At 40.3% G+C, this 24,801-nt stretch overlaps 1 protein-coding gene across 4 annotated transcripts in view; it reads right to left on the reverse strand.

The window, feature by feature from the left end:
- dock11 (dedicator of cytokinesis 11) overlaps positions 1 to 24,091 on the reverse strand; it is a 69,248-nt gene extending 45,157 nt beyond the window's left edge. For all 4 annotated transcript variants that reach the window (XM_030075827.1, XM_030075824.1, XM_030075825.1 and 1 more), the window contains exons 1-12: positions 23,892 to 24,091; positions 17,166 to 17,282; positions 14,837 to 14,926; positions 13,489 to 13,571; positions 12,826 to 12,892; positions 9,796 to 9,891; positions 9,189 to 9,323; positions 7,443 to 7,626; positions 5,990 to 6,069; positions 4,578 to 4,661; positions 4,220 to 4,360; positions 2,468 to 2,749 (exon numbers count right to left, since the gene is read on the reverse strand). In XM_030075827.1, the coding sequence (XP_029931687.1) occupies positions 2,468 to 2,749; positions 4,220 to 4,360; positions 4,578 to 4,661; positions 5,990 to 6,069; positions 7,443 to 7,626; positions 9,189 to 9,323; positions 9,796 to 9,891; positions 12,826 to 12,892; positions 13,489 to 13,571; positions 14,837 to 14,926; positions 17,166 to 17,282; positions 23,892 to 23,993 (1,461 nt within the window). In that variant the 5' untranslated portion in view covers positions 23,994 to 24,091. The remainder of the gene's footprint in view (positions 1 to 2,467; positions 2,750 to 4,219; positions 4,361 to 4,577; positions 4,662 to 5,989; positions 6,070 to 7,442; positions 7,627 to 9,188; positions 9,324 to 9,795; positions 9,892 to 12,825; positions 12,893 to 13,488; positions 13,572 to 14,836; positions 14,927 to 17,165; positions 17,283 to 23,891) is intronic.
- Between the last annotated feature and the right edge of the window lie 710 nt (positions 24,092 to 24,801).

The raw sequence follows: 24,801 nt of genomic DNA on the forward strand, positions 1-24,801 counted from the left end.
TCTCTGCAATATGTGTGTTATTTTACCAAACAGATGCAATTGCCTGGAAACACAGTTTGCCCATCATCTGAAGCACAGATGCCATACTAATACAATGTGTTTCTCCCTTGTATCCTTACGCATTTACGGGAGGATTGAGAAATGATAGGAGTGGATATAATAAGTGCGTTTGATCAGACAATCTGCTGGATTTACAGGAGTTGCAAAAATCGGTGCACAGAAATCTTAATGACAATGGTTGGGTGCACCATGAAAAGTGTGCAGGGGAGCTTTAGGGTATTTCGTCATCTAATAAACTATATCAAAATATAGTTTCTTTGAAAGACTGCAGTAATATATGTTTAAGCGTACATTAGTGAATTGATACACATATTATAATAGTGAACAAAAACTCTGACCATTTTATGAGTTAAACCCAAACAAAGAAGAGATATTACTGTAAAATAATAAACTAGGCTTCATGTACCTTGACAACCCAGGGATGCTCTCCATCTGTTCTGATAGGTGCATCTGATGGAACAGTTACTCTGCCTTGCTCCGCTCCCTGTCCCTGTCCCTGTCCCATGTCAAATCATAACAAAAGTAATCTCAAGGTGCTTTACAGAAACCAAACAGATATTGGCCGAATCCATGGACCAAAATCTCCCCCAAGAGCAAGTACAGGGCGACAGTGGCAAGGAAAAAACCCTTTTAATGGGGCTAAAAACCTCAAGCAGAACCCAGGGCATTCAGCAATGGTAAATTCCCCTCAAGTTTCCATAATAGGGCATGAGACTGCAGGGCCGTGTGCACACACAGAATCATAAAAAAAAAAAAAATAGGATGTTCTGTTGCAGGAAGTGAACACTAAATTACTTGTCATGAATCTTTTTCATTGTGCAAGACGGTGATCACAAAACAAGTGAAGACACATGCGGGGACCCATAAATGGAAAGCACAGGCATGGGCATGAGAAGGCACACACGCATGGACACAACTAGGGGCGGTGTGTCAGTGGACGCTGCAATTGTGCAAGGGAGCTGAAATCCACCGGATGCAAAACCCAGAGCTGTCATATTTAACATCAAGGATACTAAGTAACAGAAAATCAGATGCATGGGTGCTGTTATTGTCAACGCTGTATCTGGAGAAGGACACATAACTGATGAAATTTAAAAAAAATGCATAGATTCTATTCTTACCTCAGAATAAATCTCAAATAAGAAAATGTTGGTGAACGCCAGAAACGTCTTGAAAACTGCAAAAGTGGGTTTTAAGAACAAATTTGCTCTAAGAACGGTTGGTGAATGAAGCCCAATGTGTTCATTTTCTGTGAAATAGATGCCCAAGTTCACTCTGTGGTCACAGGCATCTCTCTAAAATACCACTGTGTCACTTCACTAACCAGTATTTCAGCTTTAGTGTCACCATTTGTCTTTTATTTTACTTTCTACACTGGTTGAGGTTTCCATGTTGCAAAAATTCCAGTGCTCCACCATTCAGGTGCTCTGCTCCATGCGCAAAATGATCTACTGCCTGACATTAATTCCATGCAGACTGTGATCACAAATTGCCCAAAAAGCACAAAGTGCAATTTCATGCCCATAAATCTGGCCCTCAGTCATCTTCCAATTCAACTGCAGTGCAGTTTGTTAAGAGTGAGAATGTAATTTGAATCAGCTGCAGGAAATGACTCCAAAATGCAAGGTTTTATGGAGACGGATGTTTGCATCTAATAGCAAGCAGCTACGCATGCTTGGAAAGCTTGGCATAATAAAATAAACTAAAGGTAAATTGCACTCTGACTGAAGCTCATACGCAGCTTTTTCTTTATGTGTTCCTATCTGGTATCAATGCCAAAGAGATTAAATGACAACAAAGAGCAGAGACAAGTGCACCATGGTTAGTTTAAGTTACAGGGACTGGAATTAGATTTGCTTTGACACCCAGATACCAAAATCTGGGGTCTTGGTAACGGTCTTCAGATGTAATTCACATGTAATTTGGCAGTGAGAACCTATACAAACCAAATATGCAACTTTTACTCTCCATTTCAGATCAAAGGAAATGAATTATGATTTTAGTTTCATGTTTACATCTTTTAATCTTGTGATGCTTTCTTGTTTTTACTTGTCTTAATTTGTGGGAGTATTAGCTTTTATTTAAATGTTAAAGCAACAGATAAACTAACTTTTAAAATGCTATGGAAATCACATATACTGTTCTTATTATAAATAGACAGAATAATCAGATTATGGTGGAATAATGTCCAAGAGTGAATACCATCAATACATGCTTTCAGGAAGGCACTGATATCAGGAGACGCTTTCCAACAAGTATGGAACATTGCGTTATTCACACCAAATAACGGATGAATGGCATGACAGTGACTCAAGTTTCACACCCAAATCTTACAGCCTGCTGTGGCTATGATTCAGGCATGCATTTGCTCAATCTGAGAAGCTGCATGGTAGAGTCAAGTTGGTACCTGAGTCGGGAAGCGCAGCAGAGACTCCGACACCCTCTGGAGAACAGGCAGGCTGTTCCCTTTCCCCGTGTCTCCATTCACCACGACTCCGCCTCCCCCGCCTCCCTCCACAAGTCCTCCTCCACCACCTCCCTCCGAGTCTGAGGAAGGGGAGAGCTGGCCGGAGGCGTCGGTCAGCATCTCCCTCACGCAGGGCGGGTTGAGGTCCACGTGGAAGTCGGCCGAAATCTTGCAGCTCTTGGAAACATCAAAGAGAGCTAGGCTGATGAAGAACGGCTCCACCTGGGAGCAGAGAGATGGTTGGAGAGAGAGAAGAGTGTGGAAGTACATTTTATCATGTGTGTGTGTTGCTTTGCTATGATATTCATGAAGCTTAAATACACTACAGAAAACTTAACAGAAAAAAACTAGCAATATATCTATCAATGTCTTTTATATATGTATATACATTGATTCATAGATAGACAGTTTGGCATGCAAACTGTCAAAGATGAATACACAGTACAAATTATCGATGTGAAACGTTATTTCCTAGCAGCTTTGTTCAAAAAATATTGTATTGTTGTGATACAAGCCTTCAAAAATTTGCACTTGTGTTTATGTTTGCCTGAATCTATTGGCAAATGTGTGCTCTGTATAAGCCAAGCCCACACGAGTTTGAATGATTATGATGCACGTATGCCAACACTGATGGTTGCTGCTTGATGGACAAGCCTCGCTCCCTCCAGGAAACAGTAAACCTATCTGAGTGTATGAAAGCGCAGGAGGAAGAGAGGGACATTAGGGAAAGGGAAAGTGCCTAACAGATTCCAAACCACACAAATCAGCCAGCCTACCTCTCATTCCAGCCTCTAATGCTCCAGCAAGCAAGAGGAGATTTAACCCGGTGTTTTATGACAGCTTTAATCCACTCTGATGAAGGCAGCACACAACCATGCTCCAAACTGCTGCCTAATCCTAATAGCAAGTTCTTCATTCATTGCACAGCGTATTAGGCATACGCACCATTCATCAGACTGGCTGTCTGCGTAAGCTTAAGTCTTTGTTTATATGGGACAATAATGTTTTTGGCTCAATTATTTCCATCTGAAGTGAACTAAAACTAAAAAAAGAGTGTAGCAGTAGCACAGAGTAATGCGTATTAATCTTCAGTGGTTTTTAATTAAACTAGATGCATTTTTATCATGAACAAAATGAAAATCGATATCACACAAAATGTACTGCCAGTCTTGCCTCTCTACCATGTGCTGCCTTATCCTGTTTTGGCTCAGCTGCTAGCTGCTGGAACGGCTCCTTGACAGGCAGACATGAATTATGAAGACAGACTATCTGGGGCAGTGCTGCAGAGGGCTAGGCTGGCTGACGGTGTGTGTGGTGTGAAAAGGGAAGCTGCGTCTTCTGGCTGGATGTGCTGAAGTAGTTAAGACTCCTGCCTCCAGCACCACCCATCATCTCAAGCTTGTTCAAAATGTAGCAGCAGGCAGGATCAATGCCAAAACATCTTAACTGGTTACCTGTTAGGTCTGGAATTAGTGTTAACATTTTTTAATCATTTATAGCAATCTGTGGGCCACAAGTAGCAACCTCATCTCTGCCAAAGGTCAACTGAAGTGAGGACCATTTAGACTTCAGGTGGCAATTTAATAGCACATTATAAATACTGATGTTTTTATTGTATTTCATTATTATTCTTGTTGTTATTAGCAGTAGTAGCAGTAGTAGAACTCGTAGCAGTGGTACAGAATGACGCACATTGGTGAGGACGCCGTCTCCCTTCTCAGTGACGCAGCCCTGAAGACTGAAGGTCAGGTCGTGGCAGCTGACCACAACGCGACGGCCGAATCGCTCCTCAAACGGCTTGACGTCTGGCTCGATGCCTGAGAAGTCCAGCCTCTGGACACCACAGAGGGAGGAAAAGATGAGAGGGTGGGAGGAGGGAAGAGAGACGGGAGAGGTGGGAAGAGCCACAACACCACAACAAAAAGGAGAAGAGTCGAGTGAGGATGAGGGAGAAGGAAACAGCATGAAAAAGAGACCAGAATGTTTGAATCGATATTGAAATAAATAAATAATGGCACAACAAAATGTTTCAAAGAGGCACTATCTATACCTGTGTCTCAGGATCCAGAGAGAAAAGCTTTTGTCTGCCTTCATTCCTGTTGATTTTATTGAGCTGGTCTGTTTCCCTGGCGTACTGCAGAGGGACAGAAAGAGAGAATAAGAATGACCAATCAGATAAAAAGAATTACGTATGAAGCAATCATAAATCAGTATCATTTTTTGAATCACTTCTTAAAACATATTTTTAGCAGTACTTTATGTGATGTTTTTAATCCTGCTGTTTTTTATATTATTTGAATCTTGTATCTTTACTTTATGGTGCTTTATTTTTGTTGTATTTTAAGAGTTTCATGCATGTTTCTACAGTATGTGATTGCTTAATCACTTTGTAAACCCCGTTTTCAAAGAGTGGCATAAACGTAAGTCTATAACAAGAAATCAAAGGGTTTTAGAGAAACTGGACAATAGAAATGAGGTTTAAAAAAATACTATTAGCTACAGTAACAGTAAATTGGACCAGGGTTCACTGAATTGCCCCGTAGTATTTTCTCTGCTGGTGCACCAAGGCAAACAGAGGCAGAGTGGGAAAGCAAGACAAACACTCCAACAGACCCAGACAGAGAGAGAGAGGGGGGAATCTGTGGAGACAAACAAAGCAAAGCCCTCAGGTCATAGTGAGAGCCCTGTTCCTCCCCTTTATCCTCTCCTCCTCCCCTGTTTCTCCTCTCACAGCATCCAGCCTGTGGACAAACTCAAGTGGTCTTTTACGGTCTTTTACGCGGAGAGGGAAAAGCTGTGCTAGAGTGGCCCAGAGCAAACAGACTGAAACAGCAGCAGTGCACAGAGGGCTTTGTTGTCTGTGTGTAGCTCTGGGTTTACAGACGTATTAAAACAGCGTGGTTGCTGTGGAATAAGCACTCCTGCTCGCAGGGTTTGACAGCTGACTGTAACATGGAGCCTTAAACAAGAGAGCTGCTCCTTTTGGGCTGCTCTAAGCAATAGATTATTTTTTATAATGTTAGAATTTTTAATAAACCATGTTGTAATTTAAAAATAATTCTTTATATAGGATGCTCAATAATGAAGATCATAATGATGAATTCTTGATCCCAGAATGACAACAATTTTTGTTTAACTTTCATAAAGGAAATTTCCTCATACCTTATTAACTCCTGCAAAAAAACATGACAATGAAACAGGATATTCTATAAATAATTATACTATTAAACCTTTCTACCATGTGTGCAAATTCCATGTCCTTCTCTTTTGTTGAAAATAACTAACCAACACATGTGATATTGGAAATGAAGCTGAAATGTGGGAGTATATGTTTCAGTACAGTGCAGTAGATCCATCAAACAATCAGTCAACCAATCAATTGTATAAACATCGATCATTCCACCAGTCATTAACTACATTCTAGGGATTCCAATAATGGCCGTTGTTAAATCCATGCAGTACCTTCAAAAGTTCAGGGTGTAAGCTCCTCCCCAAACTCTCCATCAGACTGTCCCCTTTACCCTGGCTGCTGGTGTCGTCATCTGATAAAAAAAAAAAAGATGTCAGTCACAAGCAAGCCTTTGAACAGACAGCAAATTGAGCTACTGCAAATCAATCATAATAGAGAAACTGAGAGATGTAACTCTTTGAGACCTGAGCAAATTCAAAAACGCTACACATTTAAATGACAAAAGATTACTTTAACTCTATAAATTACCACAAACAAAAGATTTGACAACAACAACAACAATAATAATGAACAAATAAATAAAATTTAATTATCAGAAAATTGCTGCAAAAACACCCAAAAAATCCAAGTAAAAAAAAACACAAAAAACCAAAAACAAAGCCAAAAAGACCAAAAAATTAGCAAAAACATTAGCTTAAAAAATGCATGAAAATGACCATAAATAATGTGTAAATAAATAAATAAATACAACTAAAATAAAAGAAAACTGCATATTTAAAATTAATTTACATCGAAATTTCCATAAAATTAAAGAAAACATTTTTTTAAGAAAACAATTAATTTTGTTCCACAGAATAAACTAAATCTTTCAAAATAAAAGCATGCCCATGGGTTCCTGGGATTCAAAGAGTGACATGCTGTCACAACGTTTCATAAATGGCCCCCTTTTCTACTGTCTGCAGTAGAAATTTTTGTCTTCCTCATGGCTTAAGTGATACCTTCTAGAGGAGTGGGAGGCATTTCCTTCATCTATTTGCCAAATCTAAGAGAAGCCTTTCCTCATTCAGCTGACTCCCCCCACTACTGTGCAGGAGTGACAGACAATGAGCCAAGTGACCTCCTCCTTTCTGGAAGACCTCCCAATCTCGCATCAGCATCTTGAGGATCTGTGACCAAGCTTGGCCTGTCTGGTTTCAGTGGGATATTCTGCACAGGGTATATTATTATAGGAAAAATCATAGCCCCAATGGTTTTGAGATGCTGGCATGACATGCAAAAACTGCATAAAATCACTGGCATCCTTCCATAGCTAGAACAAACAAGAGTTCAGCAGTTCACCACAACTTCCACTTAAAGTAAGAAACAATTCAAAAGAATCTGGTTAGGGAATGAAAAGGCAATTAGCTGTTAAAGATATATCAAGCCAAAGCATTCCTCAGATTCATATTTGCTATCTATAGCATCCTGACCTTTGAGATACCTGTACATGTACAGCTGAACATGTTTGGGTAGAATTTACACTATGCCTTATCCCTGTACTAGAGGCAAGGCTATATATCATGTCATGACAGACAATAAGTGTCAGGGGGATCCCTAGCAGATTTGGGATTACTGTAAACGTGGTTATCGTTACTAGAGGCTTAAAAGGTTAAACCCTAAAATGCTGCCAGTATGCAAATAGTAGGTTTCAGTGAAAGATCCTTTTGAGATGTACGTATAACTCACCCAGGACACAGTCCAGTGAGTCCCCACCATTCCTCCTGTCCTGCCCAGCCTCGATGCTGCTCTGCAGAGCCTGTTTCAGCGTGACCACCCACTCCTCCATCTCTGCTTCGCTGTCTGCTGCCAGGAAGTGGCTGTAGCGCTCCTGCATCTTCAGTTCGAAGCAGTTCCGCCGCATCTTTGGGCACTGAAGAGGGAAAAAAGGATGTTTAGGGAGAGGTTTAGGCATGGTGCGAGTCACTATTTCCCCCTTACTCACCAATTAAAACTAACAACTGATCTCATGGCAAATTAACATGGGACAGGATTCTTTTCCTTGCACAGGGCCTCTGAAGGGATTAAAATAAACTTGTGGTCCTTCTTAAAGGCTGCTGTGTGCCCATACAGAGGATATGTTACAAATGTTATCTAAACCTCACCAGAGAAAGCCAGGAAAAAAATTCCAGTCCCACTCCTTGATACTAGTTGCTTGTAATATTGGTGAAATAGGATAATTAGCTTGTTTTGCTGTTTCATGTGTTATAAGTCCCTCTGGAAAAGAGCTATGACTAACATACAAATGTGAAATATAGCCTAAAATCATAAAGTGGTGATTCAGTTTCTCTGGTGTTAACTGAATTATTACATCCTTCAAATACAATTTGCTTTGAAAAAAAAAAAAAAAAAAAAAAAGCTCAATTCCTACAGGCACAACACCTGCTTTGCATGCCAAACAGACCAGACTCTGCAGGCTTTCACATCACAACCACTCGCCAGAATAACTCTTTCTGTACTCTCTTCTGCCCATTCATCTCCTGTGTGCATTCATCGAAGTGAAAGCCTCCTGGCAGCCTGTCGAGTCACTCCTGACCTGACTGAGGTACTACCCTGTGCCAAGAGGCAGGAGCAGCCACTCGCAAATCTGCTAGCACCAGACTTTGTCTCTTTCTGCCCACGCAAATGGAATGCAGTAAATCTATCCAGTCTAAGCAGTGAAAAGCCCCCGGAGCGTGGCGGAAGCAGTGAGAATAGGAAACACACTGACTTTCACAAGGGTGGGGACTCGAGCCAAGAGCTGAGTAACAGCGGGCACAGCACGAAGAGCAGCAAAAAAGCATGGTTATTCATTTTTCTTTTTTCTTTTTTTGTTATGATCCAAGTGTTGTATTTCATTCTATATTCACTCAACACTTTACGTTGTATAGCCTTGTTACAATAAGCTTTTGTTACATCTTTGTGTTGTGTCAAGAGGCTGACGGTGGCAGCCATCTTTGAATCATCAGATCATAAAAAAAAAAAAGCAATTCCGTTAGCAACAAATTTCACTCCAAAGCAGAAACAGAGAGGACACTGACTTGCCCATAATCAAACACTGCTCATTGCAGTAAGATGCGTTTCTGCAAATGCCAGAGTTTGGGTGAGGTCAATGCCCTGCCACTTCTGCCCAAAAGTTTTGTCTAACTAACCAGCTAAACTTAAGCATTAGGTTTTTGAGAGGCTATACTCTACTACAGACAAAACAGCTACATTTTTAGCTGCAACACATATGCGGGCACATTTTTACATCATACCATATAAGCTGTTGTGTCAGGGAGACAATGAGTAATACTTAGAATGTGGTCAGCTTGGATTTTTGTCTAACATGCAACCTATTTGTTGGAACCATACTGAACCATACCAAAATATACTGCTTAGAAAATTGTGTGAAACACCTGTCAGTTTTAGGAAAAATATTGAATTGGTCACAGCCCCAGTTCAAGGCTGGCATACCTGAATGACGTCTATGCATGAGTCCAGGTAGATGGATCCTTTAGTTTCTTTGCAGTTCTTCTCATCCTTGTAGGAATTGAGGATATAGGAGCCATCAGGCAGCTGGGACAGGTAGAAGTACCTCCTTTTGAACACCTATATATCACAGCAGTGGACAAGAAGTCATGATTCATTGCTACTAGCTCATCATGTGACAGAAAAATCAGAAATATGGCTTATGAGTACATCTGTGGCTTTGCTAAATTGTTTAAAATGCCTAATAGAATAGAAGATGCTGCAGAGCTGCACTGTTCAGTTCTTAAAGTTCTTTTTATGGACTTGGATAATCTTTAGTAATTGTTTTTGAACTCGTTTTATGGTTAACTTTTATGTGTCTTGTCTTGCTTTTATAAATCTTACTTTTGCTGAAACTGTTATGTAGTGCTGCATAAATAAATAATTTCACTGACAGCAGCAGTAGTAGTATTTGCACATTTACACACTGCCGATGGCGTGGTGTGGTTATGTAGTTTTGTTCTGATGCCTGCATGTTGTTGCTGTGTCTGTTGTTGTGTTTGTTGTTGTTATATTGTATGATTAACAGAGAGGAGGTCTGGTGGTGACTCACCCTCATGGAGACAGACAGGCTGCTGTTGATGTTGGCTTTCTGTAGCCAGCCCTGCTTCATGATGCCTCCCCTCTGGGAGCACAGCGACGATGAGTCCTGACAGACACACATGTGCATGCACACACACACACACACACACACACACGTCAGCACACACGTAAGCACACAGACACAAGCAGATACACATGACACTGTAAATCCATCATGACAGGCTATATAATGCATGCTCATGTAAGTATAGCAGCGCATATAAGATACACAACACTGCGTCTGTTTATTAAATATTTTGTTGAGGCAATATCTGATAATTTCATATCAACTGATATTAATACAGATAGGCAGAATCTTACTATACATGCAGATGCAAAACAGGAAAAGGACTGCATTAGTTTCATTGTGCTGGCAATGTGGCAACTGTTTGAAATGATACAGTCCTTGAAAAAAATGTCACAACAAGTAAAGGGCTAATAGTTCTACAATGGCTAGATATGAGAAGTAACAATTACATTGGACTGATATTAATATTACTTTTTAAAACTGATATCAGCTAATATCAGTAGTGTGCCAATATATCCATGCATCCCTACTTCTAAACAGCGTATAGTGTCAAAACTCTAATGTTGTTGACACTATACATATAAGAAACTATTTATGCAATAGTACTGTAGGTGGGTGCAAGGAATGTTCACTGATCAAAATAAACACACGAGTCAGAGGGAAATCCCATCATCTCTAATCAAATGTTGTCCAGCCAATTCACTTTATAAAGGGCAGCATTCTGTGGTTTGCCATATAGGGGTCATGATGACAAATTAACCTCTGTCTTTTCAGGCCAGCCTTTCCATCTACACTGCAGTGAGAGAATCATCACGGGGCTGTTCATCACCACCATGGAAAACACAAACATTCATCACAAGGGAAATGGACACTAAGAAAGCACTCACATACTCAGAGAATATGCATCCGGCCACACAAAGGAATTTACAGTATGAGGAGACATAATCCACTTAGGCAATGCTATGAACATGGGACGGTATTATGGATTATATAATAAAATTCTGCAACGAAAGCCCTCACATACTCAGAGAATATGCCTCAGAAAATATGCACGGAGAGAATATGCATGAGGGAATTCATAGTGTTTTATTGGATATTCTACAAAAAGGGATGGGATGGGTTTAGGTGTGTGCATCTGGTGGACTGCCTCTGAGAGTGCACAAACAGCTCAGCCGTAAGCACACTGAAGTGGCAGTCTGTCTTCTGCACTCGCAAGTCCGTCCCTCTCTCTCCAGCTGCATCCTGTAATCTAATTGGCTGGCAGCTCTCTTCCATCCTCTTGCTTAAGTGTCCATCCTTCACGTTCTTCAAATGGCCCTCAGACAGACAGCAATCGACAGACACACCCTACCTCATACCTCCACCAGTGTTCAACATGACCTCCCCTTTTCCAGTGTCCTTGGTTGTACTGTTATTGATTAATTGGCTATGGTTATTCAGGGGGGCGGTGAATATTAATTGTGTGCGCATGTGTTCTTAAATGCACTGGTGAGAGTGGCCTGTGTCAGACAGAGCGACAGTATATGGAACTAATGTAACATTAGCCAGGGCTGCTTCAAAGAGTGACAGAGCCCTTTCCTCCGCCTTCCCCATCACAGCGGCAGGGCAGCATGTATTTTCCTCCAATTACAACCCTTTCTCTGTCTAAGTTTATCCATATCCGGCCTGAGGGTAGGGGGAGGAGGGTCGATGAGGGCTATTTATAGGGACTATAAGGCTTCTGGTTTCACTGCCCGGCATTCAGTCTCTGTGGGGCTGAACGGACTAGAGGACCCAAAGTATATAAGTTGTACAAGGATACAAGGATACAAGGAAGTTTATTTGTCATTATACAACAGGTTGAATAATGAAATTAAAGTGTGGTTCCCTCTTGATTGATTAATTGATTGTATAGAAAATAAAATTATTAAACATGGAGGAGTGCAGATGGTGCATTTAGTAGTCTCACAGCCTGAGGGAAGAAGCTGCTCTGTAGTCTGGTTGTACGGCAGCGAATACTTCTGTATCTTTTGCCTGACGGCAGCAGGGTGAACAGGCTGTGGCTGGGATGGGTGTTGTCTTTTAGGATCCTTCTGGCTCTGCGCAGGCACCTCACCTCCCCGATATCACTGATGCTTGGTAGATGGGTGCCAATGATGTTTTGGGCAGTTTTAATCACTCGTTGCAGAGTCTTCCTGTCCTGGGCCGTGCACATCCCATGACAGTTTGTGATGTTTCCAGTCAGGATGCTTTCAATCGCTCCTTTGTAGAAGCTGACAAGAACTTGGCGTGGGAATTTTGCTTTCTTAAGTTTCCTTAAGAAATACAGCCGTTTCTGGGCTTTTTTAACCAGGGCAGAGATATGTGAAGTCCATGTTAGGTTCTCTGTTATGTTGATTCCCAGGAACTTGAAACTGCTCACTTGCTCCACCTCAGCTCCATTGATGTAGACAGGGTTGTGTGTCTTTGCCTCTTTTTTTCCAAAATCAACTATCAGCTTATTGTAGTAACTCTCCATGCTGTAATTCCCAATTCAACAAGAAGCTAGCTAAGAAGCACACTCTAGCACAGAAAAGCATCAACGACTGCTATTTTCAAAGACTACTTTTAGTCCTTGACTCATTAGTTTACAATAGACAGCCACAGATGAGAGAAAGTGATGATTATGATTCACTGTCATCAAAATATTTCTGCTGATGCCTAATGGCACCCAAAATTTCAGTGCTGGGCTTGGCAGGAGTATAGGCTCATATTTTCAGAACACACGGGCATAGTGATCTTCCTAACAGACCAAGACAAGCCACATCATCATGATTCTAAAGATTAAAAGGATCATTTATTTCCAAGCTCAGTTGATAGCATCTCACTAAGTGCCCTGTGTGCATGCATGGCTAAAACCTTCTATAAAGGACACAGTGAGTCAATAGCGGACCACTCATCCTGCTTGCAATAATCAATGTCTCTATCTAACAGCCCTTGGGCCCTCCTACTCACCTCGTCTTTGGCATCTTCATCGATTTCAAACACGTGAGTCGGCAGCTTGTCTGTCTTCAGGCCCTTGCTGTGAAAATACAGTTGGAGAGGGTCATCTTCAATAAATCAGCCCACTCCCCACTGTACTTCCCCTCTGGTCAGTCCTGCCTTCTCTGTGATGTACAGTGTCTTTGCTTTTGTTAAAGCATCAAACAAATTGTTCCCCTTGTCTTTCTACGTGTCTTTTACTGTCTCCTTAGTACTATATGTAAGATTCAGTACTGCGTGCCCCTGTGCTGTGTATTTGTCAGTTGTTCCATTGTTTTGTTCCCTATCTGCTTTTGTTTCTGTCTCAGTTATGGTTTGAACGCAGGATGTTCTTAGGATACTTTATCATCACAGAAATATAAATTCAAAACATCTGGACTACACCTGTTGTGCTTTACAGAGATCAAACTCTGTTCTCTTTATTTAATTTGTATGTTGGCTTACAGTTTCTTCTGCAGTGTATCAGTGATATATGAGCACAGAGAAAACACAAATCTTGCACACATATATAAAAAAAACTTGACAATAAATGTGTTCAGATGTTATTTTCTACACACAGTCCAAATCTAACTTCCAAATATTCCATATATCCATTCTCCATTTTCATTTTATTTCTGTTTAAGTTGTTCTCCTTACCTTGGCAGCATTCGGAAATCACCCGAGTAAGCCTCATATTTGTAGCTGATTACGTGCCAGTCGGTGTTGTACATCTTGATGCACTGCCAAACAGGTCAACACAGAGAGCTGGATTACAACCAGCAGCATAGCAGACACACTCAAACATAACAAGTATGCCATGCCAGGAAAGTGACCTAACCAAACACACAGTTCTTTCCTTTTGCTGTGACTCATGTAGAAGGATAGTGTGCTTGGTTCCCTATTTTTGGTAGTCCTGTGAGAGCAAATTACCAAAAGTCCAACTCAATATCACTCATTTCTGATTTGAAAATAAGACTGCAAAGTGCCAGAGGCTAGCCGAAAAATACTGTTCCTATCTTTATCTATGTTTTGACTTTTGGTTATTATTATTCGTGACAGTAATGCATGTTTTGCATTTTATTCACTGTGAAAGTGTGAGCAGAAATTCTCAGTAAAGTCAATTCTTGAGATGAATGCATCTTTGTTCAATGAATGCTGAATAAGCCTGGCTTTTTATTTGCTTTACCAATCACTAGGACATGTGCTTCAAAGTCATATTGTAGTGAGAGCTGGCTAACGAACACAGACTTAAACCTTGGCTTCAGCACATATACATTATGCCAGAAAAGTGATTTCACAACTATTTTTTTTATTCCCATTTCAATTTATCACCACCAGACTGAGTGTTTACTACCATCTTGCATGCATGCCCTGTGTTTATGAGTTTCAAGTGAATACTTTTAGGTGAATGTCATAAAGCCTGGTGTTGTGTCACCAAGACATCGCATTTTATGTCAGTGGATGATTTTATTTATAATTTTTGAACCAGAGTGAATGAAATAAACACAGTAAACCATTTGCTAACATAAATGGTGAAAAATTAATGACCATTTTTTATCCACTTTTTGTCAAGGATGTGAATCTTCCCCAGTATACTGTTCCCCAGTATACAGTATGAGTATACAGAGTAACATAAGGTGTTATGATACCAACCACTGTGATAATGATTGTGAAATATTTTAGTACCACAAGTGTTACAAAAGCATGGCAAGCAATTTAATGATTAAAAACACTAGTCCTTACATTACATGGCTCATGTACATGTGCAGTATCAGCACCCAGTACTGATTCTGCATCCCTAAAAATAAGTAAAACTTGCATTACTGTGACAACTTAACTTTGCATGTGAATCCTCACACCATGTTTTGAATTTTTAAACTCCCACAATTTCCTTTTTATATTCAGAAAGAACTTAGACGTCATTGCCATAAGCGTGCTGTGGGTCACCACGTTAAGAAGCGCAGCCAAACCATACATATGTGACTGGTGGGATATTGTATAGTACCTCTTTGGCAAACAGACTTCTGGCTTCCCGCTCAGCATTCTGGGGCACCGAGGGAACCACAGTCCTCCTCTGCCGGGAGAGCTGGGACTCCTGTGTGTGTATATGCATAAATAATAAGATACACAAACAGATACAGAGACAAACGCTAACAGATACACTCATCAAGTGTTGCTATTGACAGTATGTCATCTTTTTATCAAACTGACCACAAATGCTATCTAGAAGGACGCTGTGAAGAGAGCATGAGAGCGAGACAGAGAGAGACACAAAGATGGAGAGAGAAAGCCTGAGAGAAAACTGGAGGCACACAAACACAGAAGCAGATGAACGGCAACATATTCTCTCAGGATGGGAAAAAACTAGACATGGAGCGAGACGTGTCTCTAAACCAAACCACATGTGTTTAAAGCAGCACCAATAAATACAGAGCTGGAGTGTGAGGCTGGATTGTATTTGACTGGTCAGACCACTTGGATTCTCCCATAAATAATTTGACCTATGTAAGCTGCTGTGTTGGGGCTGAAAAGTGTTTTATGATGGGAAACTTTCTATACAAAGAGAATTCTTACAGCTGTTAGCACGTTCACTTCAGACAGAACATGCTGATTTGGCTGTTTATTGCAAAGCACTGAACACAGCTCTTCCTGGTCTCTCAGGGATAAGCTTTGGATTTGCACCTACAAATCACCAGTTTTGGCTGTATCCCATGATGCAAGTGATACATTTCTTATATATTATAAGCGGAGGAGGGGAAAGCCAGTTCTTACTCATAGACTGAATTAGCAGTGCTTCTGTTTTGCATGGTAGATTTTGGTAGACTTGATAATACGCTTGGGGATATTTCAGATTTAAAATTCCACTTATGTTCAGATACTGCTGTTTTATACACATGTAAATAAGGCTGTGTTAAGCCTAATGTATATTTGCTCAAATGTTTGCCTTACATGTTTGTAACCCTGGTTACCCTACACAGCAGGAAAATTGCCCCCACATGCTGAAAAATACAAATACCAGAGATTCCCTCAGAGTTCTGCAGGCCTGCTGGACCACAAGGCCAACAATAAAGTTGACTTATTGTTTTTTTTTTATTTAATTTAATTTAATTTTATTTTTTATGAGAAAAATGTCACTGCCCACAAAAGAGTTTCTGTGCCAAATACCCATTCAGTTTCATATCAATATTTTTATCACACAACATACTACAACAGCCCAATTTTAACTTATTGTAAGTGAAACATCAGGACTCATCAGGCCTCTAGATGTCACTTGGAAGCTTGCAGGAAAATTTCAATAAAGGGGTCTCCTGTGTTAAAAATAATGACGCCGTGGTGAAGAATTTCTCCAAGCCCAGAATGATACAGTGCAGCAATGAAATATGCAGACCGAGCTCATGAAGCTAAAACATCAGAGGATTGTTATATTGTTAAAACCTATTTATATGCATTAAATGTGCCCACTGCTAAACACCGTCTGCTTGCAATCACTTTAAGGCTCGAATATAGAGTGAACCAGAGCTGCAACTGATGATCATTTTCATTATCGATTAATCTGTCCATTACTTTCTTGATTAATCCATTCATTTTTGGTCCATAAAACAGCAGGAAATGGTGAAACATCTTGATCACAATTTCCCCACAGCCAACTATGGCATCCTCAAATGTCTTGTTTTATCCCAACCAACCATCTGCAACCAAAAGATATTTAGTTTGCTGTCATAGAGAACTGAAGAAATCAGAAAATATTCACATTTGAGGTGCTTTGAAATTTTCTTATTGAAAATTACTCAAAACAATTAATTTATTTATTAATTTACACACACTGATTAATTTAGCAAAATCATTGGCAATTCATTTAATAGCTGGCAACTAACCAGTTATTTGAGTAATCACTGCAGCTCTAGAGTGAACATAAAAATTGCAAATTGAAAAAATTACAGAGTGCCTGCTGCATCTTTCACATGAAGCAAATCACTCCAATATGCTATCCTGTATGCTCAGTTTAGGATTTTTTTTTGGGTCAAACACTGAATGCAGGCAAAAATCATCTGCCCGTCTTGCTTAACCAGCCAGAAAAGATAATTACCACTTCAACTAAGTCCTTAAACTGTGATAGCTACTGGAACTTTGCACTAAATGGATCCAGGAACAATCATAATTCCCAGAATTAAAATTATGACAAGAAAGCACAAAATCACTGGATATAAACTTTGGTTAATTCAGACAGCTGTGTACAATGCATGACTCCTTAGCATAACACTTCATGTTCAAACACTCTGGTTCAGAGACACTCCCATAAGACAGAGCAGGAGTAGTGTGGGGGGGCGGCTCACCGAGACATCATCGACAGGGCAGAGCAGCAGGTCTCGATGGGGGTCACTGTGGATCTGGGCCTTTCTCTGAAACACCACGGCCTCATAGTCCAATGGCTCAATTATCTTTGGCTGCTCCTGAGGTAAACACGGAAATGATACATAGTGATGAGCAGGGACATTTTAAACATTGAACATTTTTCATTTCGGTGTACAACCAAACTAAAAAAAAAAGACAAGTGGGAAGAGTGTCAAATTGTCAAAGACGACTGTAAATCAAATAGGAAATGGATGGTTTCCCCTCTCTCTCTCTCTCTCTCTCTCTCTCTCTCTCTCTCAATGTCTGTCTCAGCTTAAAGACAATGTAAAGGGTGCAGCGTTTTAAGACATTCCCCTAACCACTTAAGTGTTAGTCTAGTTCAGTTCAGACAATGAGACTGAAAAACATAGGCTTCTCACTTAATCTGTTGTGATTTAATAGAGCTTTGTAGTAGCTGTATGCCTCGTCTCTCATTCTCCCAAATTAGGCTTCATTGATTCTTACTCCATCTTGTTGCTCTGACAGAGATGATGTATCAGTTGGTTTTGAACAAACAAATAGCACTGCTTTTTGATCCCACATTATAATCATTTTGACTTTGGTTTTAGAGCTGGCAAGCCCCACTTTGGCCCTGCCATTGAAGAGTAGTTCATAAGCGCTCACCCTCCACAAGCTTTTACCACCAATGCCAAACAAAAGAGCCACAGGAGATCAGAGAGACAACCGCAAAGTTCAGATGACTGTCACGGAGCAGGGAAACAGTGTCTCAGAGAGAGGGGGAGAGAAAAAGAGATGACTGAGAGGAAACAACTGAAAACAGATCCAGAGACAGAGGCAGAGAGAGGAAGATGTGACAAAACAGCAGCGAAATTGGGAAAACATATGAGTAGGAGATAGAAATAACTTTTCTGCAAAGACATAACAGAAATTGAACAGTCTCCAGGAAGGCTCAGGGAGGTGATTATACGTTGCTTACACCAACATGAAAATAAATGACTAAATACTTATGATGACTACATATCTCATCCACCTTTCACCTCAGCCCTTTGGTGCTGATAGTTAGCTACAGTCAAAGACAGCTCATCTTTCTGAATGAGCCTTAGTAAGCAGAGGAAAAACAAACATGATGGCTCCAGCTCAACATCATAATAACTTCCTGTTTTGAGTTTCACAGAGAAGTGGATGATATGAAATCAGCCTTGTATTATCTGCGAAACAGGCCCATAGGCTAACCGAGCCCTCCACAACTAGGTCAAGATGTGATCACAAGTACCAAGCTAAACCACTTGGAAAGATTCAGAATTAATTCCAAGAAAGTGCAAAGTGCAAGCTCAAGTTAAGCGGTGAACATGGTGATGAATAGTTTGGCCACATAAGCCTTGGCTAAGCTACATGAAGTAAGGGAAATCAGGATGTATGGGAATTTGATCAGCTTCAGAGCCACTGCCGCTGTGTCTGTTGGTAACACTTGTAGGATCTGCTGCTTAGTGAACAGGGACAGTGGAGAGAAGAGCTAAAGACAGAGAGAGAAAACCCTGACAAGGCCTCCTGCCCCCACAGCTGAGGTTCAAACAGCTGTGAAAGTGTGAGTGTGTATGCAAAAGCCTTTGTGAGTGTAATGTTCCACCTGGTTCACATTCGTCATTGCATTCAAAGATTACAGCACAGCTGAGATGCAGGACTTTGTTCTTGTGCTGTGCCCAGTGACTGAAGACAGAAAAAGAGAGTGAGGCAGTACTAAAGTTCCCATCCTCTGCTTTCCCTCCAAAAAAATCTCTAGCCACGATGCACAGGATTCCAGAAACTAGCTAAAGTCATACCTAATGTCTTTTTCAGGGATCAGCTGTTTATGTGACACTATAATCGCCTCTCTTCTCAAATATCTTTGTATCCATCAGCACACAAATAAAAACACATTCTTTGTATCGGTGCTCTCCAGTGATTTGACTTGCAAAGACAGCTTTTTACAACTACATGATCTTTCCAGAACTTTCCACAATAACCTGATTTGCTCGGTAGGCTGCAGAAACCCAATGCATTCTATTTTTCAACCATTACACTACTGATAATCTGATTTAGATGATCAAACGGGACATTAACCGTTCAGATATGTCACAGGTTTGTGCCGCACCGCTGCCAACAAATGACATCTATTACTTTCTTATTGCTTTAATACAGATGCTACTACATGAGCAATGCAACACACACGACACAACAGTGGGGTGAGGCTACAGCTCTGTTGAAAGCATTACTCTTAACTGCTGGTGTGTGTTGCACCCAAAGTAGCGGCTCTGCTTCCTGTCATGTGCAACAAGCTGAACCGCAGCGCCGCAACTCAGAGGTGACGCTTCAGAAGCCCATACACACTCCGCTGCAACACTGATCATGTTACAGAGAGGGAGGGAGGGAGGGGGAGAGAGAGAGAGTTCTGCTTTCATAAAAGAGAAACAGAAGCTGCAAAATCACAAGCAGGCAGGAGAGAGAGAGAGAGAGAGAGGGAGAGAGAGACAGAGAGAGAGAGAGAGAGAGAGAGAGAGAGATATGCTAAAACATTAACAGGAAATGTTGGCCTAACTCTGGGGTTTAGCCATCTGATACAAACTCACTTCTACTTTCTCATTTTGTGTTTGGTGTTTTTTTTATTGTCCCACTGAATCGCATCCCCCTTTAAGCTGTCAACCTGGCAAGAAAACACCTGAAATACCAATCGCTGAGCATAATGTCAGACTCCCAGCATGCTTTTAGGACACTAGAGCCATGATGATGTCACAGTGAGGGTGCATTTCCAGATGTCTGTGTCCCCTTACAGTTCAGCAGAGGTAAGGGACTTGAGACTCCAACACAGCCAGATGGGATCTATCACACTGGCCAAGCCGAGGGGGTTTCAAACCTTTTCATGTTCTGGACCCCAGAGTTGACTTTCAATAAGCCATGGATCCCCATTTAAAGTGATTTTCCCCTACAGGGCGCCTATTAAGAGATATTTTGGTCTGTGTTCAGGACCAAGTACTTGTGAAAGCATTTAATACAAGCATTTAAACACAAGAAACCTGATCCAGCATCACTGTTTTGACCTTTAAATATATCATTTTTAATAATAAATATAATTTTTTTATAATTTTTCCCTGCTATTTTTTTCTTTACTTTACTTTTCTTTTTTCTGTTACTTTCTTAGCATTTCATAGCATTGGTATATTCTTAATTTCATAGCATTGGTATATTTTTTCTAATACTTTCTAATTTTCTAATTACCTTTTCCATTTTTTAAAAGAAATCAAGTGATTTGCGCAAATTTCAAAGGGTTAAACTGTTTAGATGTCACACTTGAACACTGATAGATTGTGGTGAGATTAAACCAGAGAGAGAGAGAAAATGTTAAAATGATTCTTCATACATTTTCTGCATTCTACCGGTTTCTAGTGAATTGAATTACAGTGAAATTAAGCGGTTGCTCATGTTGCTGCAGACTGGACAAAGCAGCTTACACATCATGCACAATGGATGTATGCACACAACACACACACTGTCACACATGCACTGACATGGCACATGCATGGCACAGACAAATACATATCCAGCAGCTCCACTGACTGCACTAAGTGCCCCAGTCTGTATTTACTTTCCTCGCTCCTCTCAGCCTCTGTTCACTCCAGTGGAACAGATTGGCCCAGCTAGTCTCACTTGGCCTCATATTATTCCCCTTATATTCCCAAACTTACAAGTAATACCCTAGCAGAGCTAGTTATGAGTATCAGCCTGCCACCACCACATATAATCTCAGAATTTATGTCTTGAATAAATAAAGCTCTTTCAAATATTTAACTTAGAATTTGGTCTGTTTGGTGTTGCTATTAATTTGAAACCTGTAATAAATTCTCTTCATTTCTTTTTGAAATAGTAATATAATAATAGAAAATGTAATACAAATATTGTGTAAATTATTAATATCATTTATATTTTTAAATCACTAGCTGGACCTATGAAGATTAAATACTTTTAAAACACATATAAAAAAAATCTATATATCTATATTGATAGAAATATATAGATAATTTACTTTTAAAAAACTTTATACTTAATACTTTATACATAATTTGTATTTCTTTCTTTGATACTTCTTTTTATTTTTCTTCCTTTCCATTTTACTTTGATTTTTTTTTTTTTTTTTTTTTTTTTTTACTTTTTTAGGGTCTTTTTTTTTTTTAGACAAGACTCTACACTTTCTACAAACAAAAAACATGTCAAACAAAAAAAAAATTTTTTTTTTTTTTTTTTTTTTGTTACTGTAAGGTTTTTTTGTGCAGAGGGTTAAGAAAAATGTGTCAAAATCAAAGTCTGAGCATGGGCTCCAAGGATTCAAAAGATTAAAGAGGCAAGACACTTTTTGCACTGTGTTCTGGAGTTGCTTTTGTTTTGTTTTGTGTTTTTTTTTTTTTTTTTTTTTTTTTGTCGTTACCATGACACTGCAACACAACCACTGCAATTTTGATGGAACATTTATGCATCTTATTACTAATTGGCCCAAAGGGGCCTTGCATTATTCATGGGGGGTGAGATCTTCAGTGCTCTACAATCCAACTCCTGTGTAAATCCACTGTGTTGTTTACCTCTGCAAAGTGGATCTGAATCTTCATGGAAATACAGTGGCTACAGGCACACAGGGCAGGCTTGCCTACAGCCTGCTTATATGTCCTCTAAACAACCAGGGAGAGGCAGCAGGGATGTAGAGATGCAGCAGAAACAGAACAGAGAGGGTGGGGGAACGGAAGGACAGGACAAGTGGACACACTGACATGAAAACCAGAAGGCAAGAGTGAAAGCACACAGACACACACAGCATGCCTGAGGGAATCCCCATGCAAGAGGGAGGCGGGCCGTTGGACCTCCACAAAACAGCACTTGTTCTCAGTCCCCAGAGCAACCGGAACTCCAAGGACTAATGGTCCAAACCCGCAACTCCAAACCGAAGCAATATATTTACATATGGCCGAAAACACATAAACAGACACACACAAACACAGCGCAACCTATTTTTAGCACGAATCAGGACCTTATCACAAGATTGTTCCACTGGTAACCTCTTTGCGTCATGCTACCGGAGATGATCATCATAAGACTAGAGCCTACAGTCCCTTGGGAGCAAGAATTTTTCTGTTATAAAGTCAGCTTGCTCCTCTGGAATCTCCGAGGAGCCAAACGATTACTCTGCTTTTGGGTTTGAAGCACGTCCTTGTCACAGTTTGAGGCAGTGGACAGGTGTCCCAGATGACCTTAACATGAAATGTCATAAAAAAAATATAATGTAAATTAATAATAAAATTCATCATCATTTTAAAAATTTCAAGTTTGACCCATGAACATTAAAAACTTTTTAAACACATACATTTTTTGAAATCTTTAGTTAGGTATATGGATTTTTTAAAGTTTTTTTATATATATAATTTGTAATATTTTTACATATTTCCTTATTTTCCTTTATAGATTTAATTTTAATTTTTTTTCTATTGCATTGATTTTTTTTTTTTTTTTTTTTTGAGACTCTACAAGGCCCTACACTTTTCAACAAAAAAGTTTTTTGAAAAGAATTTGGGATTTTAGGATTTCACATTTCAAATTTAACCCATCAAACCCCGCCTCCTCCTGAAGGAATCACCAAGGAGCCACATCATTGTCCTCTTTTGGGTTTTGGAGGATATCATTGTCACATTATGAGGAAGTGGATAGGTGTCCCAGATGACCTTACTTATAACAAAGAGAGCTGTCAGCACCAGCTATCACTAGTCAAGAGTCAATCAGCGCTGACATTACTGGAAGTCAGGGCAAGAATTATGCCTTTCCCACACTGACATTACAGTAATCTGGAACACACAAGCACACATGCACACACACAAATGCTTTATCAGCATGATCCTAAATGCTATTCATCTCAAGCCACTGAGCCTAATCCCCCATTATTACAGTCTGTTCGAGCCAATATCAGCCACCAGCACTGCTATTCCTAACAAAAGAAGGGGGAAAATCTTCAGGTTTGCACACTGGTCAGTAACAATACTCATCAACTAGGAAGACATCGCCATCCATTACACGTGATGGCCATTTCTAGCAAAAAAAAAAAAAAAAAAAAAAAAAAAAAAAAAGGCAAGGACAGGACAGGAGGGAAGCCATGCTGCAGCTGTCCAACTGGCCCAGCTCCTTATTCTCCAGCAGCACACAAAAGGAGTCGCAGAGCACTGAAAAACCATGTGTGCCATAAGGGACAATGTCACACCACATCTAACACTCACAATTTACCACCCTAAGCTGACACAGGGAGTCGATTTCGCGGCGTATCACTTCATAATAAGCTTGGTTAGGTATTTGCCAAGGAAAAAACTGATTCAGTTCAGTCAGCTGGAGATGTATGGAGCCTAATTATATAGTGGGACAAGCGCTCTGTGAAAACTGGAAACAATTTGTTGTAATAAACAAGGCAGACTTCAGGGAAGAGGGAAATAAATCAGCGTTAACGTTATAACGTGTGTAAGGAAGCGTTTCAAATTGAATGGACAAGCTGGAGAGAAAGGAAGAAGAGAAAAGGAGGGGGAGCGCTGCCAGTAAGCGTCTATAGGTTAGCGGTAGTTAGCAAGCTAACCGGTTAGTGACATTAGCAGTCCTCTGTTAGCTGATATGACCGTTGGTTGGTCCACGTTAACGTTTGCTCTGCTCACCACAACCACCGAGGTCCTCACAGCCTCCGACACGCTTTGCCTGACTTCCGCAGCCGTACCGGGTTTGCTCAGCCTCTTGGTGAATTTTCGCACCTCGGACATAGTACCCTTGTGGTTAAAATCCGCTCCGTTAGTCCCGGTGTGTGTACGGGCATGCCGTGGAACCGCAGCAGCAGTACTGGTGACAGCCAGATGCGGCTCGTTGGAGGACCAGCCAGCGGTTTGCGTCGCGAGGCGGGGCTGAGCTGCTGCTGATGAGAGGCGGCCAGAGATGAGGGGAGCCGGCAGGCGATGCGAGACGTCTCACTCCTGCCTATTTTCGTCTGTCGTCTTGTTAAGCCGACTGCACCAAAGATCGTTAGTTTACTACATAATCCATTGATCAAGAAATGAGATGCCTTCCTCTAATGGTGTTATGCCAAAAAAAAAAAAAATCTCATATCAGGAGCATTCACTGATTGAAGAAAGGAATTTAAGGAATTTAACTTGGCCTGTAAATGACGCTATCATACCCTTTCCTGTATTATTTCTCCACCTAATTATTGCTCTCATAACGTTGGAGCTATTTAAGCTATCGACACAGTTCAGACTTTAAAGATTTTTAATAGCATTTACATGTTTTTTTTTTTTTTGTTTGTTTGTTTGTTTGTTTTTTCAGTTGAAGTTTAAAAGTCATATTAAATTGACTCATTTTCAGTTCAACTCTGTCATGCCACTAGCTGGAAATTTTTTATATCTTTTATATTTTTTTCTTATTGTTTAACCTTTATCATTTTTTTTTTTAATAATGGACATCTATAGGAATGATCAAACCCAACCCTTTTGAATCCAGCTCTTTTTGAACTCTAGACTCTAGACTCTCGCAATTTCTAACAAACACACATATTAAGCATCAAATAATATTTTCTAG

This window comes from Myripristis murdjan, chromosome 18 (genome assembly GCF_902150065.1).
Source record: "Myripristis murdjan chromosome 18, fMyrMur1.1, whole genome shotgun sequence".
Lineage (NCBI taxonomy): Eukaryota > Metazoa > Chordata > Actinopteri > Holocentriformes > Holocentridae > Myripristis > Myripristis murdjan.